This window comes from Hippoglossus stenolepis, chromosome 15 (genome assembly GCF_022539355.2).
Source record: "Hippoglossus stenolepis isolate QCI-W04-F060 chromosome 15, HSTE1.2, whole genome shotgun sequence".
NCBI classification, from domain to species: domain Eukaryota; kingdom Metazoa; phylum Chordata; class Actinopteri; order Pleuronectiformes; family Pleuronectidae; genus Hippoglossus; species Hippoglossus stenolepis.
In genome coordinates, this window is record NC_061497.1 from 19,429,620 (window position 1) to 19,450,007 (window position 20,388).

At 44.6% G+C, this 20,388-nt stretch overlaps 1 protein-coding gene across 1 annotated transcript in view; it reads left to right on the forward strand.

The window, feature by feature from the left end:
* Positions 1–1,130: 1,130 nt before the first annotated feature.
* Positions 1,131–20,388, forward strand: part of frem2a (FRAS1 related extracellular matrix 2a) — a 58,694-nt gene continuing 39,436 nt past the window's right edge. Inside the window, exons 1-2 of the mRNA XM_047343313.1 lie at positions 1,131–6,123; positions 8,671–8,760. Coding sequence (XP_047199269.1) covers positions 1,146–6,123; positions 8,671–8,760 — 5,068 coding nt within the window. The 5' untranslated portion in view covers positions 1,131–1,145. The remainder of the gene's footprint in view (positions 6,124–8,670; positions 8,761–20,388) is intronic.

The following is a 20,388-nucleotide window of genomic DNA, read 5'->3' on the forward strand; positions in this document are numbered from 1 at the left end:
GACGACCTCCACCTGCTTACTCACCACAAAGTAAAGGTCAATACATAGATTAGAAAATAGCTATATACTATCTCACTTTTATCAATATGTGTGATTGTTATTATTTTGTCAGGGGTGTTTCGGGGAAGTTAAGCCAACAATGAGCATAGTGTCTTTCTAGAGGATGATGCCAAAAGGATTGTAAAAGTTTATTTCATCAGGAGCCAATCACATATTGTGGCAGTGCCTTGTTTCACTTATATTCACCTTTAGTATTATCTAGTACTCAAAGTTTGTAAAACTAATTCTACTGTGATCAAGGCTGTTTTTTAAAGAATATACACAAGAAATACCAAAATGTGCAAAATACACTGTAGTTACTGCATTTTGTTTTTTACATACTTAATTATGAATGAACATTAACACGTGCTACTGCAGAAATGATCTGAATTCCTGTGTGAGAAACACACTTTGTTAATATTTGCTGTTATAAGAGTTACTTTATGTTTTGCATTGATCCAATTCTTCATATATTTATCAAATCAGTGAAGTTATAGTTACATTATCTGGCTTTTCTATAATTTCACATCTTATATTTTGTTTTCTGAATTATATTATTATTGTCGTCATTAGTATTGGAGTTGTCTAACTATTTCTCTCTCTCTCTATTATGGAAAGTGTTGATAATCCTTTCAGCCATGGGGTTACAGTTTTATGATAATGATAATGTGATTATGTTTCTCTCCAGGGCCACATTATATTATCACATCCTCTAGGAATCGTCCCCGCTCGGTGATGAATGAATCACATCTGTGTGGCTCAGCTCGGTCCCTGCCTCCTGTGTGAATGTCAGCCGCGCCACCTATAGCGGACGAGGCTGAGGCGCGCAGCCCCGAGAATCCTCCAATATGCGCAGAGATGGGCGGTGGCGCTTTTACGCAGCCTCTCAAGTGTCACAACTTAAAACTCCTGCGCGCTCTTCTCGCGGAGAGTGTGCAGGGTCCGGGCGCACGCACCGTGTCGACATCCAGCCCAGCTCCCATGCAGCACTTGGGGATTTTTTTAACCTTACCGCGTAACAGACACCGGAGCGTGTTTTTTCTTTCTCCGCACCGCCTTGGCACAGGGACTGTTTTCGGATGCTTTGGATGGGATCCGCCGCCGCGATGCCGCTCCACACACTTCTCCTCCTGTGCGTCTCACTCACAGGTTTCGCCTCCGCGCAGCCGGACAGCTCCGGGTTGTTTTACGCGCTGAGGTCCGAGCTGTCCGAGGACGCGATCCTGGTGGCCAACAACGGAGTACGCGTACCTTTCGGGAGATCCGTGTTCATCGACCCCATCAACGATTTGGTGATCCAGACTCAGCCGGGGGATCGGTGCAGCATCACGGTCCTGGACAACGACCCGCTCTCGCAGAGACCCGGGCATCTCTCCCCCAAAAAGTTTCTGTGTGATTTCGGTCCCAACGACGTGACGTACTCCCACTACGGCTCCAGGAGTCCGGCCAAAGACAGAGTGCGGCTGCAGCTCAGGTATGACGCGCCCACGGAGACCGTTATCATCCCCTTCATGATGGAGGTGGAAGTAGTTTTTACGCAGCTAGAGTTACTCACCAAAAACATGCCTCTCACTGTTGATAACCTGAGGGGCATCAGCCACCCCATTGATAAAAAGACTCTCGAGTTCACCTATGACAGGGAATCTCATAAATGTGAGGTGGCCTCCCTGTCCAGTGGCAGCCATCTGCCCAGATATGGACGACTCATCGACGGGGGGAAACTTTCCAAAATGATGGACTGTGATGAATTCACACAGGCGGACATCCGCTACGAGCACACGTTTGAGCGCCAGTCCCCCAACAGGGATTATGTGCCCATGGTGGTGGAGCTGCACGATAAAGAGGGCAACCTGGAGAAGCAGGAGTATTTCCATCTCATGATACGCATCAAACAAGGGGAGGAGAACACCCCCCCCAAGCCTAGCTTTGTGTCCATGATGATGATGGAGGTGAGTCAGTTTGTCATGACCGCCCTCACCCCTGATATGCTCGCCGCCGACGATGCAGAGTCGGACCCTGATGAGCTTATTTTCAACATCACCTCCCCGTTATCGTATGAGGAGGGCTACATAGTCAGCACCGATGACAGAAACCTCCCCATCACCTCCTTCTACCAGAGGGACCTGCGTGATCTGAAAATTGCCTACAAGCCCCCATCCCTGGACTCGGAGACGGAGAGGATTTTCCAGCTTGAGTTCGAGGTGGTGGACACAGACGGGGCCGTGTCGGACCCCTTCGCGTTCATGATCGTGGTGAAGCCCATGAATTCCTTGGCCCCCGTCGTGACACGCAACACGGGCCAGCTGCTGTACGAGGGCCAGTCTCGGGCCCTCTTCACCACCCACAACTTGGAGATCAGCGACGAGGACGACCTGGACGCGGTCACCATCACCGTGGTGGACGGGCTGCGGCACGGAGACCTCACGGTGCTGGGCTCTCACAGAAAGTTCTTCACCCCCGCTGACCTCACCACGGGAGTTGTCATGTACCAGCACGACGGGAGCGACACGTACAGCGACAACATTGTCTTCAAGATGACGGACGGGAAAAACGAGGTAGAATTTCTTTTCCCCATCACAGTCGTTCCCACTGATGACGAGCCACCGATTATAAATGCCAACACGGGCCTGGTGCTCTTCAAAAACCAGATGATGCTGATATCTCCCCTCATGCTCAGTGCGGCTGATATTGACTCTGAGGACTCAACTATTAAGTTCACCATCGTCCCTCCCTTCTCCACAATCGGCACAGTGTTCCTCAGACAGTCTGACGCCCCCGAGGATCCCTCGTCCTGGAAGTTCAACGCTGAAGATGAAGTTTACGAAAAGGAGGTGACAGAGTGGCTCCAGAAAGACATAACCGACGGGAAGTTGTTCTACAAGCACACAGGCCCTCACAACACAGACACCATCATGGATCAGTTTGTGTTCACAGTGCAGGATGACAACGACCCCCCTAATGAGTCAGGAGAAAATGTTTTTATGATCCGAGTGTTGCCCATCGATGACGTTCCCCCGGTGCTGTTCCCCGGCACCACCCTGCAGATGACGGTTCAGGAGTACAAGCTCACTCACTTCAGCAAAGAAGTTTTGCGCTACACCGATTTAGACTCTAAGGACCGTGACCTGAAATACACAGTTATCCAGCCGCCGACAGACACAGACGAAAATAACCCTGTTGTGTTCGGTTCTCTGGTTCTGACGGACAGCCCAGACACCGAAGTCACAGAGTTCACGCAAGCTCAACTTAATCATCACAAGATGTCCTACGGCCCGCCGGATGTGGAGCTCGGGATCACAGCTCACGTGGTGCAGTTCCGTTACACTGTTGAAGACACAGCCGGGAACAGCGTCGAGGGGGCGTTCACTATCTACCTGCAGCCCGTCAACAATAAACCCCCTGAGATCACAAACACGGGCTTCACTGTGTTTGAAGGTGGCATGCACATCATCACCATCGCCGAGCTGGATGCCACAGACCTGGACACAGAGAGCAAACAGATTACCTTCACTCTCAGCCAGCTGCCCAAACACGGCCAGGTCCAGGTTGCATTCACCGACTTAGAGAAAAAAGGGCTGTTCAGACTTGAGGATGTCTCAGAGGGGAAGATATCATACGTTCACGGCGGGGAGGAGACGATGAGCGATGACTTTCAGCTGGACGTAAGCGACGGGTTCCATGTTCTAACCGTGACGGTCAAAGTTAATGTGAGGCCCGTCGATGATGAAACTCCCACCATCAGTCTGCCCGCAGGAACAATCGGGTCTCACATGGACGTGCTGGAAAACGGAGCCACGGAAATCACGACTAACGTCATTCAAGGCCACGATGACGACACAGATGACCTCGAGCTGACGTTTATCGTGGAGGATCCTCCACTGATGGGCGATGTATTAGTTAAAGGAGTGCCTGCCACCAGGTTTACACAGGCTGACATTATTAACGGTGTGGTGGTGTACGCACACACCAGCGGGGAGATAGGCCTCGCCTCTCAGCAGGACGGCTTCAATCTGACACTCACAGACATGTCTGATGATTGGACGGTGGGTGGGAATAAGGTCAACGGGGTCCATGTTCGAGTTACTATTCTTCCCGTTGACAGCCAGGCCCCTGAGGTCGGAGTTGGGATTCAATTTAGTGTCCTCGAAGGGGAGAAATATGCCATCGGCCCCCAGCACTTGGATGCTGACGATAATGACACTCCGACAGATGATATCCTTTGCACCATCATCGTCCAGCCGACTACTGGCTATGTGGAAAATATATCACCGGCCCCAGGCTCAGAAAAATCCAGATCAGGGACTGCCATCAGTGCTTTCACCATCAGAGATATCAGAGAGAGGAACGTCTACTATGTGCAGAGTATCCACAAAGGAGTCGAGCCGGTGGAGGATAGGTTCACGTTCAGGTGCTCTGATGGCATCAATTTCTCAGAGAATCACTTCTTCCCTATAGTTATCATCCCTGCAAATGATGAGAAGCCAGAGATTTATCTGAGAGAAATAGTCGTCATGGAGGGAATGAACATCATCATCGATACTCCGATTCTGAACGGCGCAGATGCCGATATTCCACCTGAGGAGCTGATGTTCATCATCTCCAAACAGCCCAAACACGGCGTCATTTTGAACCAGCTCCCCACGGGCCCGGTCCTGGTGACTAATTTCACTTTAGAGCAGATCAGGGAGGCATCAAGCATTATTTATGAGCACGATGACTCAGAGACAACAGAGGACAGCTTTGATGTGACTCTGACGGACGGCAAGTACTCTGTGCAGAAAACAGCCATGGTCATGATTATTGCAGTCGATGACGAGACGCCCAGAATGCTCATTAACGACGGCCTGGAGGTGGAGATCGGTGAAACAAAAGAGATCAACAACAAAGCGCTGAAAGCGACAGATTTGGACTCAGATGACAGTTCACTCGCATACATCATCAGGTTCGGGCCTGGTCAGGGTCTCCTGCAGAGGAAAACTCCCTCTGGGGCTTTAGAGAACATCACACTGGGGATGAACTTCACACAAGCTGATCTCGATGCCGGGCTCTTAATTTACACCCACAACGGACAGGAGGGCATCCGAGACCTGGTCAAGTTTGACGTCACAGACGGAATGAACCCGCTAATCGACCGTTACTTCTACATCACTGTGGGCAGCATCGACATGGTGTTCCCTGATGTTGTCAGTAAAGGTGTGTCCCTGAGGGAAGGTGGCAGAGTGACTTTGACCACAGATCTTCTCAGCACCACCGACCTCAACAGCCCCGATGAGCACCTGGTATTCACGGTGACGAGGGCCCCTGTGAGGGGCCACCTGGAGTGCACAGACACTCCCGGGATGCCCATTGTGTCTTTCACTCAACTGCAACTGGCCGGCAGTAAGGTCTACTACATCCACACCTCAGACGACGAGGTGAAGATGGACAGCTTTGAGTTTGAAGTCACCGACGGCTACAATCCTATCTTCAGAACATTCAGAATCTCCATCGTGGATGTTGACAATAAGAAACCTGTCGTGACTGTAAATAATCTATTTGTCACAGAGGGGCAGGTTAAGCTGATTACACCGTTTGAGCTCACGGCTGAGGACCAGGACACATCTGAGAAGATGCTGAGATTCACCGTCACCCAGCTGCCTGTTCACGGTAAACTCCTCTACAACCAGTCCATGCCCGTCACCAGCTTCACAAAACAAAACCTGAACGAAAACCTCATCAGCTACAAACACGACGGCACGGAATCATCAGAGGACTCCTTCTCCTTCACTGTCACCGACGGCACGCACACTGACTTTTATGTTTTCCCCGACACTGTCTTCGAGACTCGGCACCCTCAAATGATGAAGATCACCATTGTGTCGCTAGACAACGGCGTCCCTCAGATCGTGGTGAATAAAGGCGCCCCCACTTTGAAGATCTTGACCACGGGTCACCTGGGGTTCCCCATCAGCTCCAAAGTGCTGAGGGCAGAGGACAGAGACAGCAGCCCGGTGTCCCTGGTGTTCCATGTCACCACCGCGCCCAAACACGGTTACATCATCAACCTGGGACATGGGAACAACTCCATCAACACGTTTACTCAAGGTGAGATCATCCGCATTGCTACATATTGACCACTGTATGAATAATACATGCTGATGTCATAATCAAATGACAAAAAGTAAAAGATATATATATATATATATATTTAATCTGCCATATTTGGGAAACGAAATAATACAAAACACAAGATTACACATATTTTCAGATATTTAAACTTTTGAAAAGTGTGATTAATGTTCTTATTTGGCGTTTTTAAACATCAAATATTTCTGATCCCTTAATAAGTGATGTCATGCTCTTCAGAGAAGAACTGTTTAAGTGAAAAAAATCTGTAAGTTTTGATTATTTTTCTTCACACCAAGATTTTAATTTATGGGGTAATAATTATGTATATGTGTGACAAGTGCTGGCTTGGGAATTTCAATAGTTAATCTGTGGGCCTGATTTAGACGTGCCTCGCTCATCAAATCGTAATTAGCAGACCAAAGTTAGGGGCTGATGTTTTCCGCGCAAATGTCTTGTAGATGGTTTGAGATGAATAATTTATTATTTCTCCGTCTCTGGGGGAAATGTTCACATCGGATGTTCTCCACCGCGGTGTGTTAAATGAAGCAGGACAGGAGTAGAGGATCGTGTGAAAAGGTCAGAGCAGTCGTTCCAGTGGCGGTTGAGGTGCAGATTTGCTGATTTTGACGGTTTCATCAGGTCCGAGCATCTCAAAGCGATTTGTTGCAGTTTGAATAAAAAACAAAACATCACATGGAGCAAACTCGCCCTCCCTGAGCCATGAATCTGTAAACCTCCTTGTGCATCTGTGCATGTCTGTTTATTGATACTGGAGACGGAATCAAGACAACAATGCCACTGATTGAGGTTTAAAGCGACGCAATCAATGCAGTATTTCATATCACGCTGAGGCAATTATGCAAACAGGTTAGGAAATTCATCTGCTCATGCCACAAGCTTGGCACAAGCAACGACGGCAGCTGAGAACACAGAGGAGAGAAAACGAGCTCTTGAGTCTGCAGGAGACGGACACTTCTGTCCACCGCTGTGCCGCTGCAGCCTTTGAAAAAAAAAAGAAAAAGAAAAGGGACGGGGGCACACACACACGGATGAGACAAGAGTGCAGAGAGAACAGGAGGCAAAGGGGACGGAGAGGGGGCAGAGAGAGCAACTAAAGTAGAAGATCGAGTGGAGAGCGGGGGGTGCAGGTGGCATGAGAGAAATAAAGAATGAGGGAAGGGTCGTGAGAGAGAGAGAGAGAGAGAGAGAGAGAGAGAGAGAGAGAGAGAGAGAGAGAGAGAGAGAACAGGCTCGTCAGAAGAATCAGTCAGGGGAAAGAGACAATCCCTCGCTTTTTATTTACTCATCCTATTTCCAGGGCACATCCCATGAGGCGCTCTCTTTAAATATTTGATGAACAGTGTGGCCCTGGTTCGCAGCCTCGACTTTATCTTTGCAAGGTCCTTGGGTTCAAGGCTGCAACACAACTCCTGCTGTTCACACTCGACAATGCAACTTAAATGTTCCTTGTACATGCGTTTTTTCCCGTCCGTGCTTCCGTGTTGAGGGGGAAGCAGGAGAGTCGGTTAATGACAGGAAGTCACCGAAGAGCTTCCCAGTCGGTCAGGAGTCAGGGGTTTACACTTTTATGAACCTCCTTCCTCTCACATCTATTATTGACGGAGGTGTTTCGCAGGGGCCAAATCCTTTCACGCTCTTGATGATTTTTCTGCACTGTAATAGACGTTTGTGCAGAATGGGGCTGAAAAATATGCAGACCCTGTAATTCTGAATTCGCTGGGAAAACAGCTGTGGAAAGCGTCGGTGCCCGCGTGCAATCCTGTTCTTAACATTCCTGCCCCTCGTCTGTCATTAAACGTCCACTGTTACCCGGCCGGGTCGGTGACTCAAACGCCCTCCTGCAGGTTTGAGCTTTGAGCGAGCTGTCTCAGATACGAGGTGGTGGCCTTTATCGTCCTGGATTACAAATGCATGACTTTCAGAACGCTTTCTCTGGTACAAACCCGCTCATGCTGAGTGCAGATAAGGAAGAGAATCGGTGTGATACTCGAGACCTGCTGTTCCTGCTGCTGATACGGCGCCGAAGCAGGACAGCCTCCATCTTTGAACAATTATTTGACAGAGAGTGTTTTCAACAATCCAATGGTCATAGGGACTTCAAAGTGTGTTTGAGGCTGTGTCTGCGTCCAGCATCAAACATCACATTTTATTTAATCTAAAAAGAATATCTCACATATTTACATATTTTTTTTAAACCTTTGTAAGGACAAATATCTTTGATGCATAAATTATGATTTAACCTCTCGAGCAGGGTGGTTTTTATTGTTCATCATGTGACATTGACGTGACAGTGAAACACTTCTGTTCAGAACGCAGAATGCACCGACTCTCATTTGCATTCGCTCGCTAATTACATCAAAATATTTGTTGTTGTTTACTCGTCTGCTCTGTTCCTCTCGGTTTGCAGGTGACACAGTATTTATCATTTGCACAAATGTCATCCCGTGCGTGTTTGTGACACACGAGCAAACAAACTGAACTCAAGATGCTTGTGTGTTGCAGCTGATGTTGACGACCTGAACATCTGCTACGTGTTGCGGAACGAAGAAAACACCACATCCGATCTCTTCCATTTCTCTGTTGAGGACAACGGTAAGATTTTAAAAATGTTTACAATGATTGTGATTGAGCAGAAAGAGGTTTTTCAAATGATGCTTCAACAAAAGTGTTGGTGGATTCGAAGCGGCTGAGGTGAAGTTTTGTTTTTGTTTGTGGTCCCTAACCTCTAGACTCACTGGTTTCTCGTCTCTCCGGGTGAATGTGTGAGTCTGCTCTCTTCTGTTGTCAGGGTTCACAGAATCACTCATTACACTCACGCTCGTGATTGTGATGGACCCGCGAGTCAACTGTCAGGCATCGTGTTCCAGCTCGTCGTGCGTTTGATTCTGAAAATCGCTCCCTGCAGATTTAACAAACAGATCAGTGATTTCTTTTTACATTTCTGCTGCGTTCATTCATATTCATTGTGCTAAACGCCGGCCTCCCCTCTGTCAGCTTCAGATGCGCGAGGTGGCTGATATTTGCCCTTCATTTGATTCAAGAAAATAAATCTGCATAGGCCAACAGAGGCCCAGCGTCTGCAACTGTAAACTACAAATGATGCTCCGTCTTATTAGCTCAGCGGTGAACTGAGGCTTCCACTTCTGTTAAAGACAGGAAACTCTTTCTGAGGCGCTGGGATTGACTTGTGTCATTTTCACAGTCCGTTGATTTAATGAGACGGCCTGGCTAATTTGTGAATATATGACTGCGGGATATGTCAAGCAGAGTTACTGTGTATCTGGTCCTGTCGTGATTTATTAGTCAGTGTAGTTATTATAATGCAAACAACATGCATTTAATATACAAGATATATGAGACAATATGACAACATGCTTTCATGTTTCCCCATATTTGTCGTGCACATTTTGACGTGCATTGTACCTGACATTGCAGAAACAGAGAAATTATCCATTTGATATCTGCTCCTTATATTTGGTCAATTCTTTTGATATTTGTGTTTGCGAATTAATTTGCTTCTTTTTACTGAAGCAGCAGTGTTTTACCTCTTTCACACTAAAATGAATAGGTATACAGAGGTTATTTAAACATGGGTAACCCCACTTTAAAATGGTGGTTGACCCCTTTCCCATTGCCAGTAAAGGAGTTGGCCTTCCACTTTTTTGTTTTTCCTAGGGCGTTATGTTTGACATCACGAATGCAACAAAAACTAAAGCGCTCTCACACCTCCCTGTCTGGCCAAATTAGTGCACTCACCCAGGTTTCACGTTTCCATCATTGCTGATCAGGGCCGGAGCTGCGGTGGCCATGACGTCTCACATAAGCATTAACCGGAAAACACAGAAATGCAAAAGCCACAACAAGAACGGAAAAAACACAGTGAAAACACAATCACAGTGGAAGTGAGTGACAGCAGATGTTCACTGACACGAGCAGAGTTAATTAACTGTGGCTAAATGACCCAATCGTTCGTGAAAACCCGGTTAGTAAATTGGATGCTTGTCTATTTAATTATTATTTGTACTTTTGCCTTCGTGTGACACACCTCGGCCGCCACGTGGAGCCGTTTAAAACCTGCGTCTACCGCAGAGTCTTTTAACCCGGGAGTGAATTCAGATTGTATCCATCTCATCAAAGGCTCAAGAGCATCGTTGGGTTTGTTCAAGATCGGCAAGCTGAAGAAGAAAAACCTGAATGTTTCCGATACTGAACGGAAATGATCGTTAATGACATAATTACATTTCGAGGCGTTTACCGAAGCTGCAATCAAATTCAAACTGTGAAAATGACTTAAGTATTTAAATCAGTGGGCAGATGAATGAAACGAAGAGGAGAAGCACAAAAGCACAACATGTGGTGTTGGACGTATCATGCAAAGACCAGAAGAATGGTTTCATGTCTTAGCCCTGTCTCTTTATGTTTGGTCCTGGGGGGGGGCCACCGTAGCCAATGGAAATAACAGTCATTCTTTAAAGAAAGGTTTGTAAGTTATGAAATAAACAAACGTGACATGAAATGACATAAAAATCTGTACATAATTCTAAAGCCTGAAGGTTCATCCACCAACCAGAAGGTTTCATTGTTGTCGATGCCTGACCTCCTGGTTAGTGGCTGTCCTTGGGCAACATACAGAACCCATGACTGCTGTTCCGGCAGTGTGTGTGAATGGTATGTTCTTGTAAGAGAGCTGCACATAGATGCGTTGTACGAATGGGTGAACGTGACTTGAACTGTGAAGCTCTCTGACTGGTCGATAAAAGTGGAGAAAGTGCTTTGTAAACGCAGCCCATCCGCCGTTTAACAGCAGAAGTTACAGAACCCGTTAACACTCTTATTTCTGTTCATTTGTCTTCTGTACGATCGGATGTGACTTTGCTACATGGACTTAATTCTCAGACTCACTTTCAGTAGCACAATTCTTCTCAGTGACTCACATGACTGCAAGACTTCCCATCACTGAGTGTCGGATTAACACATAACGGCGACGTCACGATTCACTTCTCAAGGTTATTTTCTTCATCACCACTGCTGCCTTTCTTCTGCAGTTACAAAAGGACACAATAGTTGAGATAGTGACTCTGTCCCTCAGTTTCAAAACTACTCTCAAGTCTTAACCAGCGACGCCAAGTAAATTAAAAGTGTTTTCCAAAATTACACAGGAAGAAAAACCGTGTAGGCTGTTTCACACTTTCTGTCTAAAAACATGAACTAATGGTTTGGTGAATTAGCCCCAGACCCACTTTTCAGAAGTGCCTTTCATTTTGTAGTGCTAATGCACTTAGAGGGAAATGCTAATGTGCAGAAGACTAACAGTTTCTTTATGCACATGAAAGGAGAAACATTGACTAATTGATTGTCCATGCTCCTGTAAAGTTCTTAGATTTTTTTCCTCTTTTCCCTGCTCCTGGCAATAGTCTGGTTTAGATAAAAAGGCCAGAGGCTTTTACAGGGAATTTGTGCTCTACACAAGTTTAGGCTATTGTCAATCCATAACTTACTGGATATACTTAAGCTTCCTTTTTTCGTTTTTTTGGAGACTTGGTGTTACTGCAAACCGGTTCCAGATAAAGACTTTGCAAAGGAAGGACATGTTAAATGGCAGCAGTACAGTGAATTACAGTGTGTGGTGCAACAAAGTCTGAAGCATCATCCTCAGCCTCCCCAAAAATCCCCCAAAGCAACTCCTCCACGTCCACACGATTTTACATGAAGCACCTGGTTTGTTCTTGTAAAACATGAGTGTACATATGAACAGGTACAGATATATATTTATTGGTACATGCATATATATATAATTCACATGTGCACTGGCACACATTCACTCACACATTCCCACATATGCATGCACAGCAGAGGATGGAGGGGTAGCCGAGGGCTAAGGGGCGGTCAAGCCTCCAGCACAAAGAAAGAAGTGTTTGATATTTAAGAGCACCGGCATCATTGTGGCTAATGAGAGCCCTGCAGCGTGTGAGCTGGGCAGAGCTGCGAGGCAACCACTGGTAATTACACAGCTCTATTACAGGCTCATCTATGGGGAAAGAGCGGCAGGAAGCTCCTTCTGTCACAGGTTAAGACCAGCTGCGATCACTATGGTTCACCGCAGTGGGCTGGAACACGACTCGTTTCCCAGGCTTCTCTTCGACCACGGGATGTTCAGGGAGTTTGAATGAAGATGCACGTAACAACACCGATTACACTGAAAACGAAAGACTGAAGTAGAGCTGCAACAAACAGTGATGCTCACTATTGATTAGTCTGAGAATTATTTGCTTCGTTAAACTGAGAAATCATTCGGTCTCTGAGATGAGTCAACGTGTCTTTAAACGTCTTATTTTGTCTTTACAAAAGTAAAAAAAAAAGGATCAGCACAAATTGCACATATATCATTCCCAAACAAATAAATAAACAAACAAACAAACAAACAAACAAACAGTGGGCAGTGATGAAAACATAACGTGCTCGGTAACAAACTAAAGAAAAGCAGCAAACCCTCATATTTGAGAAGCTGGACCTAGAAAATGTTTGGTGTCCATGAATTATCACAATAGTTGATAATTGTAATTGACCAATTAACAAATTATTTCCGTTCTACTTAAAAGATTAATTTGCCTAAATTACTAAATAAACCCGTCTAAATCTTTCTTGTCATCCCGTCTTTTTTCTGTTACTTTCTTCTCCCACTGCGAATGGGATTGATCATCACAATATACTCAGAATCCTTCCCCCCCCCCGTCCTCACCCCTCTGTGACCCCCGGCTTCACTGCACACAGTACACTTGACATGTGTTTCTCTGTCATCACCAAGTTGACTTGAATAAAACATGATTCTCATCGGTGGCGATGAAGACTAACTATCACCACAGATTACAGTGCGAGGGCACCGCTTTCTTTAATGTTTTTGTGTGACGCGTGTGAATCCGTGGTACCGTGGTGACTCGTCCTCTTCAAAAGAGCTTTTTTCTCAGCAGTAATGACAACATGGTCAAATTACCTCGCCGAGGTTCCTTTTTTCTTTGAAACCGCTTCTGAGTCATGAGTCGTGAGTCGTTAACTTTTAAACTCCGCTTCAACTCTACAGTAGAACGAGAAGGGAACTGAATGGAGCTCGTATGAAATCACATTTAAATTCTCTACACTCAGATTTTTATTTGGATCTACTCCTAATTACACACACTTAAATATAATAGATACATATCAGTGCCCTAAACTTTCTATTCATCATGATCCATGAATTATCCTCCAAGAAATCAATGAAAATGTTGTAAAATTAATTGATATAACATCGTAGGAATCATGCAAACAGTTTTTTAATATATACATGGACAAATATATCGCTATCAGAAATGTCTTACTCACTAATACTGGTATCGCTATTGGTCCCCAAATATCTGGTCAGGCTCTAATCATTATAACAGAGGCTGAAGTGATGGACAAAGAAATAGGGAAAACTCTAATTGTGAAGAATGGAAGCTTTATTACCTGAAACAGTAAAAAACCATGATGCTGCTCAGTGGAGTTTAAACTGCTTCCAACAGTCCACTTAGATTCAATCAAGCTGCCCCTGATTTCACACACTCAAACATATCACTTCGATAAATGTGCTTCGTTCTATTTTTTTCATCAAGGGCCATGAAAATAAAATAAGTCACATGAACACAGTCTCAGTCATAATGTTACATTCCGATTTTTTTATTTGTTTGCTGAATTTGTATTATCATTGCTTCAATCCTTTTTTAATCTATCTCACCTTCATTGGAAGTTAAGTTTTCACATTAAAGTGCCTCGAAAAATAAACTATTACAGCTTTAAACCGGCTGTCACCATGGCCACAAATCGGCTGACCTTTTATTTTTTATTTTTGCAAACATTGAGTACACACACACACACACACACACACACACACACACGCACACACACACACACACACACCCTAACGCGGCTTTAAAAGAGGATTCTCTTTATCAACCTCCATTCAGGAGTTTACTGTCATCCACTTCTCCCACATCTCAACTCTTCCATCTCTTATCCTCTTCATCCCGTCATCATGACACTCGTAGATCTCTAAATTCTAAATTCTAAATTAATCCTCCATCCTTTTCCTCCGCTCAACAATCTGTGTTCATTACACCTTTTGTTCTTCAATCTTCTTCCTACGCCGCTTATCAACGTCTCCTTTTTCCTTTCCAGGTACAGCCTTGATATTTCGCCCTCCCACCTTGTTGAGCTTAATCTCAAAGACTGTCGCCGTTTATTGTCCCGAATGTCAACTCTAGTCTCAGGCATCGGGTTTTACTGTCACACCCTCGCTGTCTTTATTCTTTCCTGCAGCCTGACGTGTTTGTCTGTCAGCGTTGGTGCTGATGGATGTCTTTGTTGGAGGATTACAGCACACTCCGCAGTCGTGAATGTCGCACGGCGTTGATCTGCATCTCATTAGAGCACCGGGACGATAGCGTGAGACTTGTTGAGGGATGTGAAGGGGAATTTTTCATCGCGTTAATCATCTTTGATTCTCGGCTTCTCTAAGCTTGACAAGCCATCCACTACATAAACAGGACCAAACACACTCTAATCTCAAGAACAAACAAGAAATGGATCTTTTCAACGTTCATTTCGCCACTGAAATGTGGTGATTTGCAGTTTTTGAATATATGGTTAGATTTCTCCAAATTATTGGCTTATTATTGCTTTTTCTGTGGCACCTTTTGCCACATTCACTTATCATAAGGTTCAATGTTTATTTCTCCGTACAAAATGAAACTTGGGAAGCGACAATTCCAGCTCACACTCTATTTTACTGCCTTCGCATGTGTCATCTTAATGGAACTTTAATTTATATTTAAAATCATACAACCATTACAATATATCACAAAAATTACACTTTTTCTCTTCACATTGCAACGATGCACGGCACCGGGGAGCAGTTCCGAGCTCTGCTGCGCTGTGAAAATAATAAAAACCATACATCTGAAAGTATAGTGAGCCGCTGAAGTAAGAAATGAACATTTGTGGCTAACTAAAAAAATGTTGTTCTAAGGAGTTGGATGAGATAATGGAGGGAAATGAGAGCAGAGGAGTGGCAAAGGAAAAAAGCAGAGATTTAAGTACCTAGTTTATCATCTCCACGCTCAGACACAGTTTGCTCTCAGGAGCAGCAGTAACCGTCCTGAGATACATTAAACCCATCCCTCTGTTAAATATTATATCGGTGGCATGGGGGGGACTTGTGCTGATGTGGAAGTTGACAGGCGGCGCCGCACAAAATAATCCAGCAGGACGACAAATGCTTTTAGGTTCTATGATTCATCTGACACTCAAGACATGCAAGGCGCTGACATTTCTGTGTACACACACACATGCACAACTGCACAAAAGCAGACACACACTCATACACACCTTAAGAGAGCCCCCGTTTCTTCGTCCCCGAGCCTTTTTCCCTGAAGCCGTGCCCGGGGTCGTATGCGGCTCTCTCTGTAGACATCAGTGAAAAACCTCACAGTATTAAGTGCAGCACAAGAACTTCAAAGCAGCGAGGTTTCTCTGCCCTAGATGTCAGGTTTTTTTTATGGCTTCATGTGCAAGGTTGCTTCAGGTGTTTCTGCACCCCACTCGTGGCTGGTGGCTATTGACTGTAGGAAGGAAACAATGCATTATTCCGTCACATGCAACTTTCATTTCTTAAGGGTTGGACGGCTGATGGGGGATTTAATTGTAGGTGCACTTCACTTCCCCTTGTTGCCACCAGGCAGGAGCTACATGCACAATCACATATAATAATCCCTGATATAAACAGCAGCAGCGTTCGTCCTCACATTTGGTTTGAAGTTGTGCGAAGCGACTGATCAAACGCACAAACTTGCGGAGATAATTACCAGTACACAGGTAGAAGCAGGAGGTCTGGACAGCCACGATGTATTTGAAGCTGGTAAATTAACAACAAAGAAACATTGTGCTTATTAGCATCATTTACCCTCAAGCTGAGCAGCATTTGAAATACATGTGTTTGCCCAGGGCCAGGAAGACAGGGTCAGTCTACTTACATCTCAATACACCTCAGGAGATATCCACCGTCGTGCTGCTCGCCCTGGGCAGAGTGCAAATGTAGTGGGAGACACAAATACACTGCACACACACACAGACACCAGGTTATGGTGCTAATAGAAGACCTGTTAAATGACCTGATTGTGTGCGGCCACACAAACACAAACACACACACAGTTGCGTCTCCATGACTTCAGGTGGCATTACATTGACTTACACTGATTTCCTGATGACTTACTCTAACCTTAACCACAATAACTTCTTGCGTAACCCTTACCTTAAACCTAACCTTCACCTAAACCTAACCTTAAAACAAGTCTTCCCCTTGAAACTTTATCATTTAAGTTATTTGGACTTGCATCTTGTCAACATCAGGAAGACAAATCTCCATCAAGTGACGTGTACACAGATTCAGGTCCCCACATCATAAGATAAACCCGGACCACACACACTGTTGAAGAACAAAGGAACAGCTGAGTGCAGAACCCGTCACAGCTCCTGCGATCGTCTCTCTCCCACCAGTTGCACGAACGCCGAGGCCCAACCGACGCTGCCGCGGTGACTGACACACACCTGACAGGGAACATTCAAAGAAACATCCTGAGGGGGAGTGAGATGCTTGTGTTTTGTCAACCATCAAAGTCCGTGTGGAGTGCCACTCCTGTCAGATGAATGGTGCGTGGGCTCCTATCACTACAGAAATATCAATGCCAGTGTATTTCTAACAGAAAGAGTGTCAAAGTGCTTCACATGCCAGCTGAGTAAATAGCAGATTTAGTGATTACATCCTGGTCCAATGTTTCTCAAATGATGAGCAAAAATCATTTGGTGTGTTGCCTGCATACAGCTGTTTGGTTGCCAATTGCACTGGGAGTCGGGGACTTGTATATAAATGAGTACACAGATGTAGCAGTGAGGGGAAGCCGCAGAGTGAATTTCATTTGATTCTGGTGGTGAAGACTCAGAGATGTTTACAAAACACTGAGCTGAAACTCAATACAGGGAAGTCTGGAGTTTTTAGGAGTGAAGCTAAAAGTTTAAGAATTGTAGTTAAAGAAAATCGTGTAAAAACCAAGTTTCATGTCTTTGTTACATCTGATCTGGTTAATTTTGGTTTCACATTGTAATTTAAGGAGCGCACTATTACGCACTATGTGAGCTGGTATCAACTTATACTTGACGTTGATTAGTTTGTAGTCGGGCATGCGTCAGATGTCAGTTGTGAATTTGACGGGTAGTTGTCTTTCCATTTGGACGGAGAAATTGAGTAAACTGGTTAATTTTGTTCACCGTTTTGTTAATCGTTGCCACTGTGATATCGTTTTGGTGTTTCTACCAGCATCACCAACCTCATTAGGAGGAATATACACTTTGCACTTAATGAACATACTCAGCTATCAAACGTTATATCATCAGAGACGAAGACAGCAAGTATAATCCTGTGAGCTGCTTCTTTGTGTTTTTAAACTTCTTGGAATCGGTCCGACAGTCGGAATTCTCCAAAAAACTGTTTTCACACTGAAAAGGAACCAAACCACTGTGATCTGAGGTCCCTTTGATCGTTAATGTGGTTCTGACTAAACTGAAAGAGTCCGTAGGTACAGACCAAACAAGGTGGGGGTGAAAGCCTCCACTTTAATATGCAGCGCTGGCAGTTACAGTTTAATTCATGATAGGCTCCCTCTCCCTCTACACACACATTCAGAGGACATAACATTGAGTTACATTCATTAACCGTAACTTTAACATAAACCTCGCCTAACCTCACACTAACATTAAAACACATCTTCACCTTAAAAATGTAATGATTCACATTATGTAGACTTTCTTTTTGTCCCCAGAAGGTGGCTGTGAGAACGGATTTAGGTCCCCACAACATGAGGAATACCTACATTTTACACACACACCCCCCCACACACACCTCACACAACCCCCCAAAACCAGTAAATGATAATTCCACTTTTTATGTGTGTGATTTCCACATAAATGTGAGTTATGTTTATTGGGCAAACACGAGTCTGTGGCGGAGTGAGAGAGAGCTTGAGAGTTGTTTTCACAGAATCTGATCTGAATATTTAATGTGACAATTCGGAGATCACGCTCTCTGGCAAGTGCTCAGTTTCGTATTCACTGACAATATCAGCGTAATAAATTATTATTATTGTCCCTAGAAGGAACATACGGCAATTGTGTGAAATGGTGACGTGTAACATGCAGCATGAAATAGAGTGAACACTTAGTTGACCACAATCAATGCAGAGCTACAAATGCCAGTATAATGGTTGTAATGGTTGGTTGGTGTAATGACTGTGGTTAAGGCCTTGTGTTGAGATAAACTTGAATTTGCACTCACCTGGCTTTTATACAGTACTTCATCAATATATACTATATACTTTATGTGTATATATATATATATATATATATATATATATACACATGCACTTTCAGCACCCAGCTGATGTTAACTTTATCTCCTTGTTCAATGTTTTATTTTTCTCTCACTAGCTTATTTAAACTGAACATGAATGGAAGCTCCATGGTCTTAAAGATGATATATATAACAATTATTAATTCAAGTGTGTAAAAACAACTAGACCTATGTTATGTTTTATATTATATTGATGATTTGTGTACTTACATTGTGCAAAAATGTTTCCAGCAATGTTCAAACCCAGAGAAATCCACAACTTTATTCCAACTATTTCATTTGAATCGCCTTTAAATTGCGTCTTATCTGCTTTATACCCGTGACTTTGTCCGTCTCTGCTACAACTTCTGGGGCAAATGACATATGACAAAACAAAATTCACTGCCAAGCCAGTCAGCTGAACAAATCATTAATTAATTGCTGTTTGCTGCTTTGCTGTTTTTTTGATTCATAGACCCCTAGCAGCTGAAGTTACATGTTTACATCACACGATTTTTAAATGGCAGATTCTACTTTTTACTGATATATCTAAACCACTTATCCCTGGACAGGTCATCAGCGTATAGGGCCACCATAAAGACACAGGGTTCGAACGGGGGATCCTTCTTGCTGGGAAGTGACAGAGCTAACCACTGCACTACCTCTAGTAGTTTCTGAAAAACGTAAAAAAAACCCATCTTCCTTGGACTTTAAGACTAACGTGCCTGGTTTTTTTACACCGCCTCATGTTTTATGACATGAAAGACTCAATCCTCTCAGCGAGCACCACAGTGTGAGAATCTCTCAGCAGCATATTCAGAAACAGAGCAGACACTCAGACCTCGCTGAAGGTCAGCAACTCTTGTTTTGATGTGCTCTTGACTGATTCTACCTTAATCACAGGTTCCTCACTCCGCTCGCCGACTGAACGCATCTTCAGCTCGAGGAGGGAGTGGTGAAAAGCAGCAGCTGCAACACATTTGATAAGAGCATTACAAACTGTAGACCTACAATAAAGACGTTCTTACTGTGGATTAAGGTTTGATACCTTTTTTTTTGTTTAACCCTTTTGTGGATAAAAAAACAAAAAAAGTACTCTTATCCGACTGGACAGCTGTCTGTGATCATTCCATGAAGTAGATCCTAGATCACAAGCCAGCATGAAAACTGTAGCATCAAAGTTTCTCTCTGCAGAGTTCTCGGAGTGCCCTGATCCTTGAAATCTGCTGTTCGAAAACTATGATCCCTAATTGGTAAAAAAAAAACTCTTGTGGTCAGTTTTTGTTAGGGAAGCCTTTGAAAGACGCTGTAAAGTGAATTTATCTCTATTGAGGATGATTTCAAAGCTGCTTTTTTGTATGGTCAGCACATGTGAGAGGTCTTTTATCTTCTTGAAAGGCTGGAGGAACGAGACCGTCTGAACCCTACTGATTCAGATCCCTATTGTCCGTGCTCATGCTCCTCACTTTCAGGGGGAGATCACACAGAAGGACCGACACACACACATGCGCACACACTGAAGATTTCAGGCAGCTTGATGCCGTATTTACCGTCAGGAACGCCAGGATGAAAGTCAAGGGTGCAGTGAAGTTGGAAAGAAGAAGGGATGTGTGTGTGTGTTTGTGTGCAACTTCATATTTGCGCGCTAAGCGAAGCCTAAACTTGGCCCACAGGCTTCTTGGAGGATACACGAGTTGTGGTTGTACGAGCTGTCTCCCCCCCCCAGCCTGTTGTTGTTATGTGTGCCAAGCTGGAAAGTGCTGAACTTTTCA